A 12,952-nucleotide genomic window follows, 5' to 3' on the forward strand; every position below is an offset into this window, starting at 1 on the left:
TGTAGGTCTACATAATATATACATGCTCTCAAGATAATAGTGTGTGTGTTTAATTCCCCATCCCCAATCAATGATGTATGAACACAACAACTCAGTTACTGTATGAAATAATTTCTTACTGTACCTGAGGTTATCAAAATGGCAATTTGTTTGAATGAATGTAATTCTAGTGCCAAAACCAACTCAGACAACATACCTAGTACCCCCAGGCTATGGGAACACACACACACACACACACGCACGCACGCACGCACACACACACACGCACACACACACACACACACACACACACACACACACACAGGGAAGAGCCAATGAAGTCGTCGGATACTGGTAGGTGGGGCGTGGCGTGGCGTTGCTAGGGGCATCCATCCCATCCTCTCTACAACACACAGAAACAGACTGGAGAGAGGAGGAGGAAGATGGATCAGTTTGAAGGTGAGATATCTTAATAACAACAATAACACACACCTCGGGCTCAACAGAGAATCATAATAATGATAATTCATGTTCCAAACCTTTGGTTTTCCCACGCTGCAGAGGCTCATGTCGTTTTATTAAAGCGACTCTCTTTGTCTTATATGTGCTGTTTAAGTCCCTACTAGCCCTGGTCCAGAGCGTTATAGTGAGTTCTCTCTAACCTTGCCTGCTCTCTGCTCATAGACCGAAAATTACACTGCCGTGCGAGGTCTCCGTCTTTAGTAAAAAATAAACAAAACTATTTCGCTGATCACCGAAACAAAGACTGTTTTGTGTTGTTGAAAGTCTATTCTTTAGGGTGGGAAGCCTCTCGGGACCCCACCTTCTCTGTATAATACACGTTTTGGGCAGAATATAAAGTATTTATTTTGCTCCACTGCGCCCCCTACATATCTGGTCAATGGTAATTTATATAGATTAGATCCTGTAGAGGGCGCAGTGGAGCAAATACGATAATTCCCGTCTGGTGGACATTATTTTATTTTCTGCCCAAAAGGTGTATTATACAGAGAAGATGGGGTCCTGAGACGTTGCCCATCGTGGAGAATAGACTTTCAACAAAACAAAACAGTCTTTGTTTCGGTGAATGGCGAAAATGTTCCTTTATTTTTTACTAAAAACGGAGACCTCGCACGGCAGTGTAATTTTCGGTCTATGAGCAGAGCAGCTCAACTGGCAGAGCGTTGGAGAGAACTCACTAACGCTCTAGGGCTAAGTCCCAAGAATCCTCGATTTTGACTCGGGTTGCGCGCGGCGCAGCGAAAATAGCCGATCTCACAAGCTCACAACGCGTCGCTGTGCGACGTGTTGTGAGCTTGTAGATCTGCTATTTTCGGCGCAGCGTGACTCCCCGGCGCGCAGCTTTTTGATGCTGCTTGTAGGGCCCAGGACTGGGTGTGATCTCATCTGCTCCACATCCCAGACAGACAGTGTTGTAGCTTCAGCCTGGGCTGGATGCAGCAGCTAGCCTACTGTTGTTAGCATCAAAACCAAGAGTTTTTTGTGTGTATCAATTGCTGCTGGTGTAAAAACTATGAAACAGTATGAGTTTAGAGGAACAAAAGCAATGTCCAATAAGCATCAATCAGTTATAAAGTCATGCACACAAGTATGATGTTCAACACAAGATACTATAGGGAAGAGGGGAATGGATCATACTAGCCCTAGAATGTCTGTGATCTTACATACATTTTTCATGTATTCCAAATATTGGAATATTGTATTTGGAATACATGAATGCATTAAATGTATGTAAGATAACAGACATTCTAGGGATAGGATAATACATGGGTGTTCCACTGGAATCTGGGTAGCACTGGGTTATTTACTGAATAGGATATATAGGTTGTACTATATAGAGTATTATAAGGTAGTATGTTATTGTGGTATTGTATGGTAGTATATATTTTGTATTATATAGTTATGGAACAATGTTCTATACTATTAGTCATAGTATTTGACATAGTAAGAGTTGATGTGTATGTATGTATTAATGTATGGGTATATGTATGTATACTGTATACATGTTTATTGTGTTAATTAGAATAGTCATTTTTGATAATATGTATGATATGGATGGATGTGTGTACATTTATATTTATATAGGATATATTTTTTATATATAATTCCCCAGACACTATAAACACTATTATAAGATGCCATTTTTTTAGCAGCATAATAATAGGAAGATTTCCAATTCTATGGGGCCATTGTGATTGTGTTGCTATGGGATCATTGGGAGCTTAGCAAAACTAAACATAGATATCAGGAGGTGATACATCAAGCTGTCAGGCTTGAACATGCACATCACATCACTAATCAGACCTACATTTACCCTTCAACTTCTTCTTTATGATTGATTGATTGATGTACTTTATTTAGTAAGACATGAGAACAGTACATGACAGTACATAACAGTACATGGAAGTACAAATTCGCAATACAAGGTCTACTAAACTGGATAGCTCATTAAGCACTTAGCTTGTTTAAGATGAGATCCCCATGCACACAAATCATGTTGACATATAAGAGACAGACAGATATACACACTACTATACAGAATGTCATACAATCAGTTTACAGGTTACTGGTATGAAGGGTGAAAAATATGTACAAAAAAGAAAGAGAGAGGGGGGGGGGGGGTAGGTTAGGTTAGGACATGGGGTAGGTTAGGACTTGGACAGGGGCCATTTTTGAATTGCAGCCTCCTGAAGGTGTATCTTTAGGGCATTTATGTCCATAATGACTGGCTATCCACAGGTTTTGTAGCAATTTGGTGGCAATTGTTGAAACATTTAAGGCCTTGAATGACAAATATTCAAGCATGTTCATTGAGTTGCCCACAGTGTTTAGGGCATTGGCTCTCTCCGGGGACCCCCAGGGGTCCTTGGGGGGCTTGTATAGCAGATATACAAGCTCATAGCGCGGCACCGAGTGCCACGCTATGAGCTTGTAGATCTGCTATTTTTGAAAAATGTTGAAAATGTGTTCAAATCTTTTTTTGTTAAAGGTGAACATTTTTAACAAAAATCTTTGCTTCTGGGGGTCCCTGACCTGGCACAACATATTTTGAGATGCGTGCGGGTTCGCGGCCAAATACACATCAATTTGGGGGTCCTTGACATGAAAAGGTTTTAGAACCACTGGTTCAGGTGCCCACTCTTCCGGGTTAGCGGCCTGGCTGCCACAGCTGCTGTGGATGTTTGTGAATCACTTAAATGAACTGAACCGGAGCTAACTAGTCATTACTTGTCTGTGTGTTTTTGCTAGCTGATATATCCAGTGATGAAAGAAGTGCTCACATGTTTTACTTAAGTAAAAGTATCAATACGCCAATGTAGATATACTCTGTTACAAGTAGAAGTTCCCCGCATGTACTTGAGTAAAAGTACAAAAGTATCAGGCTCAAAATATACTTAAAGATATTTTACATTTTGATGTCAGATTTAATCTGTCAGGCTCACTGACCTCCATTCATTCCAGCTGCAACTCTGGTCCATTATAGTTAGCAGCGCAGTGGTTCTCTATTTTCATGTCAAGGGCTCCCCCAAATTAATATGTACTTGGCCGAAGACCCCTAAATGAAGACATCTTGTGCCAGGGACCCCCGTACAAGAATGTGTTGTTAAAATATTCCAGATTTCTCAAAAAAAAAAATATATATTCTTTGAAAATAGCCGACGCACAAGCTCAAAACGTGGTGCATGCCATGGTGGCTATTTTCAAATACCTGATGTATATTGGTTTAAAGTGATTTAAACTGATTTTGATGCTATAGCCTATTAACTAATTTAGCTGGGGAACCCCCAAGAACCCCCCCTGGACCCCATATTGAGAACCACTGAATTAACCATCTCATCTCTCACTTACAGACGATGATGGTGCTCCTCCCGCCGAGGAACTGGCTCCATGTCAGATCTGCGGAAGGAACTTCTTCCCCAAAGTGCTGGTAAATACAACCACCGAAATGTACACTTTGTACAACACAACAACATGTCTCATAGTCTAATGCAAAGGTGCACAAAGTTTTAACAGGCAGCGATCCCCCAAAATAATCAAATTTGAACTGGGGACCCCCTACCCTGACAAGCACTTGGAATTGTAGGCATTTACATTTAGTTCCACAGATAAATATTGTGAAAATATCCAAACTACAAGCTTGCGGTGCGAGGCGTTTGTAGATCGGCTATTTTCACAATGTTTGCCCCTTTCTTACTAAATATTTGACAATTTGGTATTAGAAAGGTCTTAAAAGTAATTAAATTGTCACTTTAGAAATGTACAATGCAATTATATGCAATCATACTGTATGTTGGTTTGTCTACTGTTGAGTGAGAAAACAGTGATGCACATTAAGCTAATCATCTGGGGACCCCCCAAAATAATTTGGGGATCCCCTGGGGTCCCGACCTACAGTTTGGGAACCACTGATCTAATAGGCAGATTGCAGGGCGAACTCTTCAGGTTTTGCTGACCCCGGCCGTGGTCTTTCCTCTAGCACACACATGATGGGCAAAATACGGTCAGAGGGCTGTACCCGGCCCTTTGACTATCTCAATGTGGCCCGTGAAGTCCTCAAAGAAAAATAATACATTCTAAAAAGCAGTATTATGTTAATGTTTTTGAGGGAAATTAAATGAACTTAACTCCAATTGACCAATAAAACATAGCATCAGACTCGTTGTGCAAAGACCTTTAGTCTTGTTGACTTAAACTTGTGCTCATCTGAGACTAGTTTTTTCCTTTCAGGCATGGTAATAATAATAATAATAATAGTACATTTTCATTCATATTGCACTTCACATTTGAACAACAAACCTCAAAGTGCTACAGTACAGAATAAATACATTAGCATAAAACAATCTGAAAAAGGAGGGTCTTAAAAAAACCCAATTAAAAACAAGCAATGGGGCAAAGAAAACCTACGGGTTAAAACCTAAAAAGCCAACTTAATGCTTTATTAAAAAGGAAAGTCTTTAGTCCTCTCTTAAAAGCATGGACAGACTGTGGAACCCTTAGCTGATCTGGGAGTGAGTTCCACAGCAGAGGGGCAGCTGAGCAGAAGGCTCATGGTCGCCCATGGTGCGGAGCTTGGTGGGTGGGGGGGACTTGGAGGCGGTTAGTGTTTCCAGAGCGGAGGCTGCGAGTGGAGGTCTGTGGCTCGAGAGATATTTACGATGAAAATTACTTCCTGTAAACATTATTAATAATAGCCATTGTCCTTTTCCCCCACCTGCAGAAAAAGCACATTCCCATCTGTCAGAAGGCAGCTGCCAAGAAGAGGAGAGTGTTCGACTCCAGTCGACAGAGAGCTGAGGGAACGGAGATCTCCACCCTCAAACCCATCAAAGCAAAGGTCAGATTGAAAAATGAATGTTCAGGTTCATATTCATTACAGTTCTTCAAGTTGACAATTATTCACATAACATCAGGGACAAATGACCATTTGGTCAAGTCCTGCCTGTGATCCCACCCCTCTTCTGGGCCCATTAGTTGCTTTTGGTCGTTTTTCATTTGCCTTGTGTTGATATTGAATGTGTTAAATCTTTATTTAAACGTGGTCTTAGTAAAACAATGAAGGAAGAACAGGAATTATGTCTAATAGTGACACATCACCATGGTCCAACACAGTCACTATGGACTGCAACACAAATACAGAAACAGTGCTTTTGTATGGCGACTTGGCTTCAACTAGCTGGTCTCTGCATAAGTAAAAAGCATTTTAAATTACGTAGATTAAAATAAGAAAGAAGTTGTATAGTATATAGTGCATCAAAAGATTAAGAAAATACAAGTATAGTTCACAATATTATACCACTAGAATAACAATTGGTTCTGTTTGTAGATGAGAGTGGCTTGACTGGTTAGATCACTGTGGTAGCCTTGCCTGGGAGCCTTTTCTAAATCACAGTGTGCAGACCGACTTCTATTTTTTATCCTACTGTGGTAACAGTACGGTAATCACTCTTTTTCGAGAAAGGTTAATGTGGTGTCGTCGGATTGCTATGCGGACAAATATCTGTAATTGAACCACAGATTGCACTGTTATTAGGCTTAGTTTAATATGAAATAAACAGCACAAAAACATCACTTTAATGCTGGAGATTGGCCCTGCATTTGGCAGACCAATGTGACATGTGGAAAACTGAGGACTGAAACCAAATAGGAGCTCTAGTAGGAAGGAAGGAAGTTAGCAGGGCGATCACGTTGCTTCAAAAGACGCTCACATGACAGTGGACTACTTCTGTCACAATTCATCAGCCTGTAGCGTCCCTATAGCCAAGCGTTTAGCCTTGCACACATACCACGAAATGACCTCATTATCAGCCAGTCCCCGCTTTGATTCCTGATTCCCCGGCTAGACCATTTGCTGTATGATATCATTCCCCTACTCTAAAGCAGTGGTTCTCAAACTTTTTCATGTCAAGGACCCCCAAATATATGTTTTTTTGGCTGCGGACCCCCTGTCTCAAAACAATTTTTTTGTGCCAGGATTTTTCAAAAATAGCAGATCTAGTGCCGTGCTATGAGCTTGTATATCTGCTATTTTTGAATAGCCAAAATATAAAGTGGTTAAAATGATTGTGACACCATATTAACTAGTTTCGCTGGGGACCCCCTGGTACCCCCCCAAGGACCCCTGGGGGTCCCCGGACCCCACTTTGAGAACCAATGCTCTAAGGGTGGGCCAGCCTAGCCGTTTTCCCTGGCTGACGTGATCACCCCAATGCCAGACAGTGGGAAAGCACCATGGATCTTACAGTAATGTCTATATTTATAGGCTGCTAATTAGCATAGAATGAGTCAGTAATTTAATATGAATAATAAAGGTATGAAGGAGAAAATATTTATGCACATCAGTGGTTTTTTTTTTTTTTGTTGTCCACCATCCCACCCACCCCATTCCTCCCATTATCAGCCAGAACCCCCCAAGAAGCAGTCCAACTGGCGCAGGAAGCATGAAGATTTCATCGCCACCATCCGTGCGGCCAGAAGCGGCGGGGAGATCGCACCCCCTCCCTCAAGCCTGGACCCAGGTATAAATGTGTCCCCAAGTACACCAATTGACACATTTTGGGGCATTTTATTATGTGCACATAAAAAACAGGGTTAGGAATTACGTTACGAATATGTTCAAAAGCTTTCTAAAATATTTGAAAATGTTAAAACATTTATCTTGTAGATCAGCTATTTTGGAGCATTTCTAAGAGGGCTGAAGTGATTAATGAAATGGAATGATATATGTATTTTTAAATGTACAAAATATTGATAAAATTGAGCTGGTGTCGGTCGGGCTGTAAATATGACGACACAGAACGGTATCTGTGAGCGGCAAACAAAGGTGAAGGAGGTCATCACCATAAATAATGATGAGGTATTTCACCTCAGCTCTACAGTTACTGACAAATGTCCACTAGAAGCTTGTTGTGTATGTTGTAGCAAAACTAATGCAAACAAATATCAGTAAAAAGTATCAGCTGGCCAGTATCTGTTTACTGATTACTTCCGGCGGGTAACCGGAACACTCGCCCCAAAACACACCCGCCCCCATTTGTTTTGTGGACCACTCACCCCCAGCGGTTCTTGTATTCTTGTATTCGTTTTATCCAGGATAAGGTTAGAAATGAGGTTAGGTTTAGGCATAGTTTACTGAGGTTATGTTTAGGAATATCTGGTGGCATGAAAAGGTGTACTAGACGAGTTAAATAGCAAAGAACAACCTCCTTTAAGATTCACTCACAACAAAGGAGGCTTTTTAATTGTCTGTTTACCCGTATGTGTAGTTTTGTATTATTGTCTACGTGTGTGTGTGTGTGTGTGTGTGTGTGTGTGTGTGTGTGTGTGTGTGTGTGTGTGTGTGTGTGTGTGTGTGTGTGTGTGTGTGTGTGTGTGTGTGTGTGTGTGTGTGTGTGTGTGTGTGTGTGAGACTGGAGAGCAGATCAGGTGTATAGATGGAGATATGGCGCCTTCCAGTGGAGGGTCCTGGGGTTCCCTATTAGGAAATGGTTCTCAAACCTTTTCAAGCCAATATATATTTGGCCACGGACCCCCATCTGAAAGTATTCTGTCACAGGGACCCCCAGAAGAGACAATTTGCATAAATGTCTAAATTCCAAAATTTTCAAGATTGTAAAAAAAAAGCAGATCTACAAGGTCACATAACAGAGCGGTTTATCAATGTTTATCTATTAATAACCATTAACTAATAGCATAAAAACTGTTCACAATCACATAATGTAAACTGACGGGTCTTCTTCTTCTTCCCTTTCTCCGTGTAGATTTAATTCAGTGTCCGTATTGCACAAGGAGGTTCAATGAGAGCGCAGCCGACCGACACATGAAGTTCTGTAAGGAGCAGGCTGCCCGCATGCCCGCCAAGGGCAAGCCTGGAGAGGTCAAGAAGCCTCCCACACGGACACCGGTACACACACACACACACACACACACACACACACACACACACACACACACACACACACACACACACACACACACACAGAGTTGCAAAGCAGGACATAATATTGACCCATATTGGGAGATGCCACTTTCTCACTCTCCTCTGCTCTGTGCAGGTCAAAGCTCCTGGTCCAGTCAAGAAGGTCAACTCCCCTTCTGTGTCCACGTCCCTCTCGTCCTCTTCTCGTTTACCTCAGAGGGCGGGCTCTGGACAGTCCACCGGTGAGAGTTCGGCTCCTTCTCTGCCCTTATAGCCAGTGGTGTAACGCAACTAAGTACATTTACTCAAGTACTGTACTTATGTACAATTGTGAGGTATTTTTTACTTTACTGGAGTATATCCAATTTTCTGTACTATTACTTCTACTCCACTACATCTCGGAGGCAAATATTGTACTTTTACTCCACTACAATTATTTGAAAACTTTAGTTACTAGTTACTTTGTAGATTTTGATTATTATTACAAAATATACATTAACATCATCAGCCCTATATACATTTCTGGCATTTGAAAATAGCCGATCTACAAGCTCACAATGCGTAGCGATGCGACGCATTGTGAGACACGATCGTGAATCATCGCCAAAAATCACTGCCAGTCATCCACAATATTCTACAACACTAGTAACAATATCTGTCTCTCTCTCTCTCCCTCTCTCTCTCTCTCTCTCTCTCTCTCTCTCTGTAGGAATCCCATCTAGTAAGAGCTCTTCTGCAGGAATAGTGAGGAATTCTCCATCTGGCATCACAAGCCCTCCGTCAGGGTGAGGAGCTTATAGCCGGGAGAATCCTTTAACCCATTAAGACCTGAGGCGATTCTTAAAAAAAATCAAAATCCTAACAGTTTTTGAAAAAAAATCTAAAACATTTTTTTTCCAAGATTTTTCAAAAATAGCAGATATACAAGCTCATAGCGCGGCACTCGGTGCCGCGCTATGAGCTTGTATATCTGCTATTTTTTAATAGCCAAAGAAAACTAAAGTGACACAGATGTGTTCCAGGTATTGATGGGTTAAATGCTTTGTAAAAAAAGACACCTTAACCACATGAACCCAAGTGTTGCCATTCTGGACATGTCATAATATGTGAACATTCTGCGATAATAGTAGTAATCCCACCCATTACCCATTGGAGGGGTTTTTATATCCTTCCATCCCTACTCGACTCTCATCCGTTCCCTTGTCTTGACTGTGTGTGTGTGTGTGGTGTGTGTTGGTCAGTGTGGGCAGTAGGACCAGAGTGCAGGGCTCCGGCTACGGCTCCGTTGGGAGGAACAGCCCGTCGGGAGTGGGACTCAACAAGAGGAAGGTCTCTAACCCTGACAACTACATCTCTAGGTAAGACGCAGAACAGAAACACTGCTTTCACATTTATATCGTGCCACACTCCTGCTAATTAAGCCATCTTGACATACTTAAACACTGTTTGTATTTACCTCATTGCATCTCCTGTAAGCAAAAAGTCTTCCACTCCATTCATTATACCTGCATGATGGGTGTGAATAAAAGTCTTGAAACTCTTGTATAACTGGCTGGTAAATGGCATCAGGCAAATTTGCCTGATGAACGTTGCGCCAGTAAATAAAAGTAATTTTTTCGTAGCTTAAAGACAGTGTGTGGATTTTTTTTATCTTCTCCAATGTGCGGAGGATGCATTTCAAATTAGAAATATGTAAATTGTGGGGTGTCCGCTGGCCTAGCGGTCCAGGCGCATACCACATACGCTGGTAATCCAGTATGACAGCGCGTCGCGGGTTCGACTCCCGTTCCCGAACGACCTTTGCTGTATGTCTCCCCCCATCTCTCTCCTCGTTTCCTGTCAGCCTACTGTCCTGTCCAAATAAAGGCATAAAAGCCCCAAAAAATATCTTAAAAAAAAAAAAAAAGTCTTAATTGTGCAGCTCCTACATTATGTTCGCTACATTCCGGCCCTTCTTTTGACCACACAATAAGTAGGCCTATGCATATTATGGATATAGCATACAGTGACATTAACAACACAACCAACCAACCAACCTATGTAGTCTTGTTAGGTAGCCCCCCCTCCCTGGACTGTGATATTAAACTTGGGATTTGGAATTCTGTCTTTTTTTCGCCAGGAATGAAGCCAACAACAGCGCAGACGACCTGGACAACAGTGGAATGAGAAGCAAGTTCTGCCATTCGTGCGGGACTAAGTACCCCATAGAGTCTGCCAAGTTCTGCTGTGAGTGCGGAGTGAGGAGAATGTGCATCTAAAACGAGAGAGAGCCAAGGACGGGGCGTGGCGCGCCCGTATTGAGGCCGGTATCGTTCAAATCCTGCCCTCATATCCTGCTTATATCCGGTACCAAAGGGGGGCCATTGGATAACCATGTCATGAGTCACAGCAAACCAGCTTGATCGGGTTCTTTTGTCTCCTTTCTTTCCCCTACACAGAGAAATGGATGCTATCTCAGTTTTGTTTTACCCAGTGAGTGACCCTAGGGTTTTTCTCTGTATTATTCAATATAAGTTATTCAGTTAATTAACTAAAGTTCAGTTGGGTACTTAGCGTTGAACATTACTGAGAGTTTAGTACTCAAGAACCAGTATCGACAGTGGGTATGATGCCTGATTTATACTGTGCTTTGTTTTGCGCGCCGATTGTCGCACACCGAAAATAGCCGATCTACAAGCTCACAATGCGTCTCATTGAGGCGCGTTGTGAGCTCTATTTTTCCCATATGAATCGGTGTAAAGAAATCATGCTTGAGAAACGAACAAGAAGGGTAGGAGTATGAACAAAAAGAAAAGTGGTGGAATATGGAAAAAAGCCCTTTGCCTCCCAACCTACCCAATGAACCATGATCATAGATCCATAGATCCATGTCCCTCTGCACCTGTATATACTCCTACTGAAGTGCAATATGATTGACTACTGAAAAATATGGAAAGAAAAAAAAGGCAATGTGTTATTGTGAAGACATTGATGGATACCATTTGGGAAAGGTTTCACATTCTTTTTGACCGGGACCAGTACGTAAGTGAAATAGCTGTTGAATTCGGTTAGGGTTTTCATTCTTTTTTTTTTATCTGTTATTTCACAGGCAATATTTGCTTTTTAATGACTATGCTACAGCAGGCCTCGCATTTCCAGCCAAGGGTTTATGAAATGTAGTATTGCTTGGAAACCCTCTTCATTCCCTTTATATATGATAGAATGGGTTATTATTTATTTTCTTATTATTTTTCCATGTGATTTTTACTGAGTGAATGAATGAATGAATGAATAACTTTCTACATCTATATTTTTTTTAACCCATTCAATCCAGGAACGCATCTGTGTCATTTTTAGATTTCTTTGGCTATTCAAAAAAATAGCAGATCTACAAGCTTATAGCACGGCACCGAGTGCCGCGCTATAAGCTTGTAGATCTGCAATTTTTTTTAAGAATCGTGAAAATGTGTGCAAATCTTTATATATTTTTTAAAGTGAACATTTGTAACTCAAATCTTTGCTTCTGGGGATCCCTGGAACAACATATTTGACAAATGTTTAAAAAAATAATTTTCAAAGATTTTCAAAAATAACCACGACCTTTTGGAAAAAAAGCAGATCTACAAGCTCAGAGCTTGTAGATCTGCTATTTTTGAATAGCCAAAGAAATCTAAAATGACAGAGATGCGTTTCCCGGGTTGAATGGGTCAATTTGCAATACATGGAATCAAAATGTGGTTTAAGTTTGTGGTTTTGTATGAAACCACTCATGCGTTGGATATGTGCAGCCCATCCCCTCCCCAACAGTGTTTCCATGCTGTCAGTATTGGACTTAACTTTGCTTAAAGCTGTACTCTGTAACTTTCTTAATACCATTGACTGAGTTAATAGAGCCTTCCTGCTTGTAGTGTTTACACGCAACATTGCTGCAATTGTGTTCGTTATATTAACATTTTATTCACACACACACACACACACACACACACACACACACACACACACACACACAAGGGGAAAAAAGTTACATTGTGGAGCTTTAACTTTAGTTTTAAGTTCTTGTATAATGAAATACTTACGCTCTGGCTTCTCTCTGCCATAACAAAACGTACAACAAGGACTCACAATCCCAAATCCACATACAAACACTACAGACCTACATAGACGAGTACACTCATACAGTTTATACAAGATAAGATTACATCATACACAATAACGGTGTGCTGGGCATCAGCTGTTCAGCCACCTGACTGCCTGCGGAAACAAAGTGTTCATGAGACGGCTGCTGTGAGATTTGATGCTCCGGTAGGGTTTTATTTTAGATGAGAGGAGTGAGGCTACAACACTAATGATACATCCCAGGTGCATCCATGTGATGTTTTCTTTATCGTTAGAAAAGAAAAACAACATTCTTTTCCTCCTAGTTAAAGACAGCAGAAATTTCAAAAAAATAGTGCATAAAAAGATCTGAATAAATAAATCCTAAAAAAATGAATGAATTAAGAATTCCCTTTTATACATTACACACATAAATTATGTTTTGGTCTTTTGCAGTGAGTG

The 12,952-nt window shown here is 41.1% G+C and overlaps 1 protein-coding gene across 1 annotated transcript; it reads left to right on the top strand.

Annotated features, from left to right (window-relative positions):
* Positions 1-375: 375 nt before the first annotated feature.
* zc2hc1a (zinc finger, C2HC-type containing 1A) lies at positions 376-12,233 on the top strand. Its single transcript, XM_084048801.1, has 9 exons — positions 376-438; positions 3,852-3,928; positions 5,219-5,335; positions 6,899-7,016; positions 8,259-8,401; positions 8,553-8,658; positions 9,126-9,201; positions 9,658-9,774; positions 10,536-12,233. Exons 1-9 carry the CDS (start codon positions 423-425, stop codon positions 10,672-10,674), a joined length of 909 nt encoding a protein of 302 aa, XP_083904927.1. The 5' UTR covers positions 376-422; the 3' UTR covers positions 10,675-12,233.
* The last annotated feature ends 719 nt before the right edge of the window (positions 12,234-12,952 follow it).

Source organism: Gymnoscopelus microlampas (assembly GCF_963454915.1).
Source record: "Gymnoscopelus microlampas genome assembly, chromosome: 22".
Taxonomy (NCBI): Eukaryota; Metazoa; Chordata; class Actinopteri; order Myctophiformes; family Myctophidae; genus Gymnoscopelus; species Gymnoscopelus microlampas.

Excerpts from the sequence above, each read along its gene's own strand:
- zc2hc1a (XM_084048801.1), top strand. Across the intron at positions 3,929-5,218 it reads ACTTCTTCCCCAAAGTGCTG|AAAAAGCACATTCCCATCTG; the intron begins GTAAATACAACC and ends CCCCACCTGCAG. Across the intron at positions 9,202-9,657 it reads ATCACAAGCCCTCCGTCAGG|TGTGGGCAGTAGGACCAGAG; the intron begins GTGAGGAGCTTA and ends TGTGTTGGTCAG.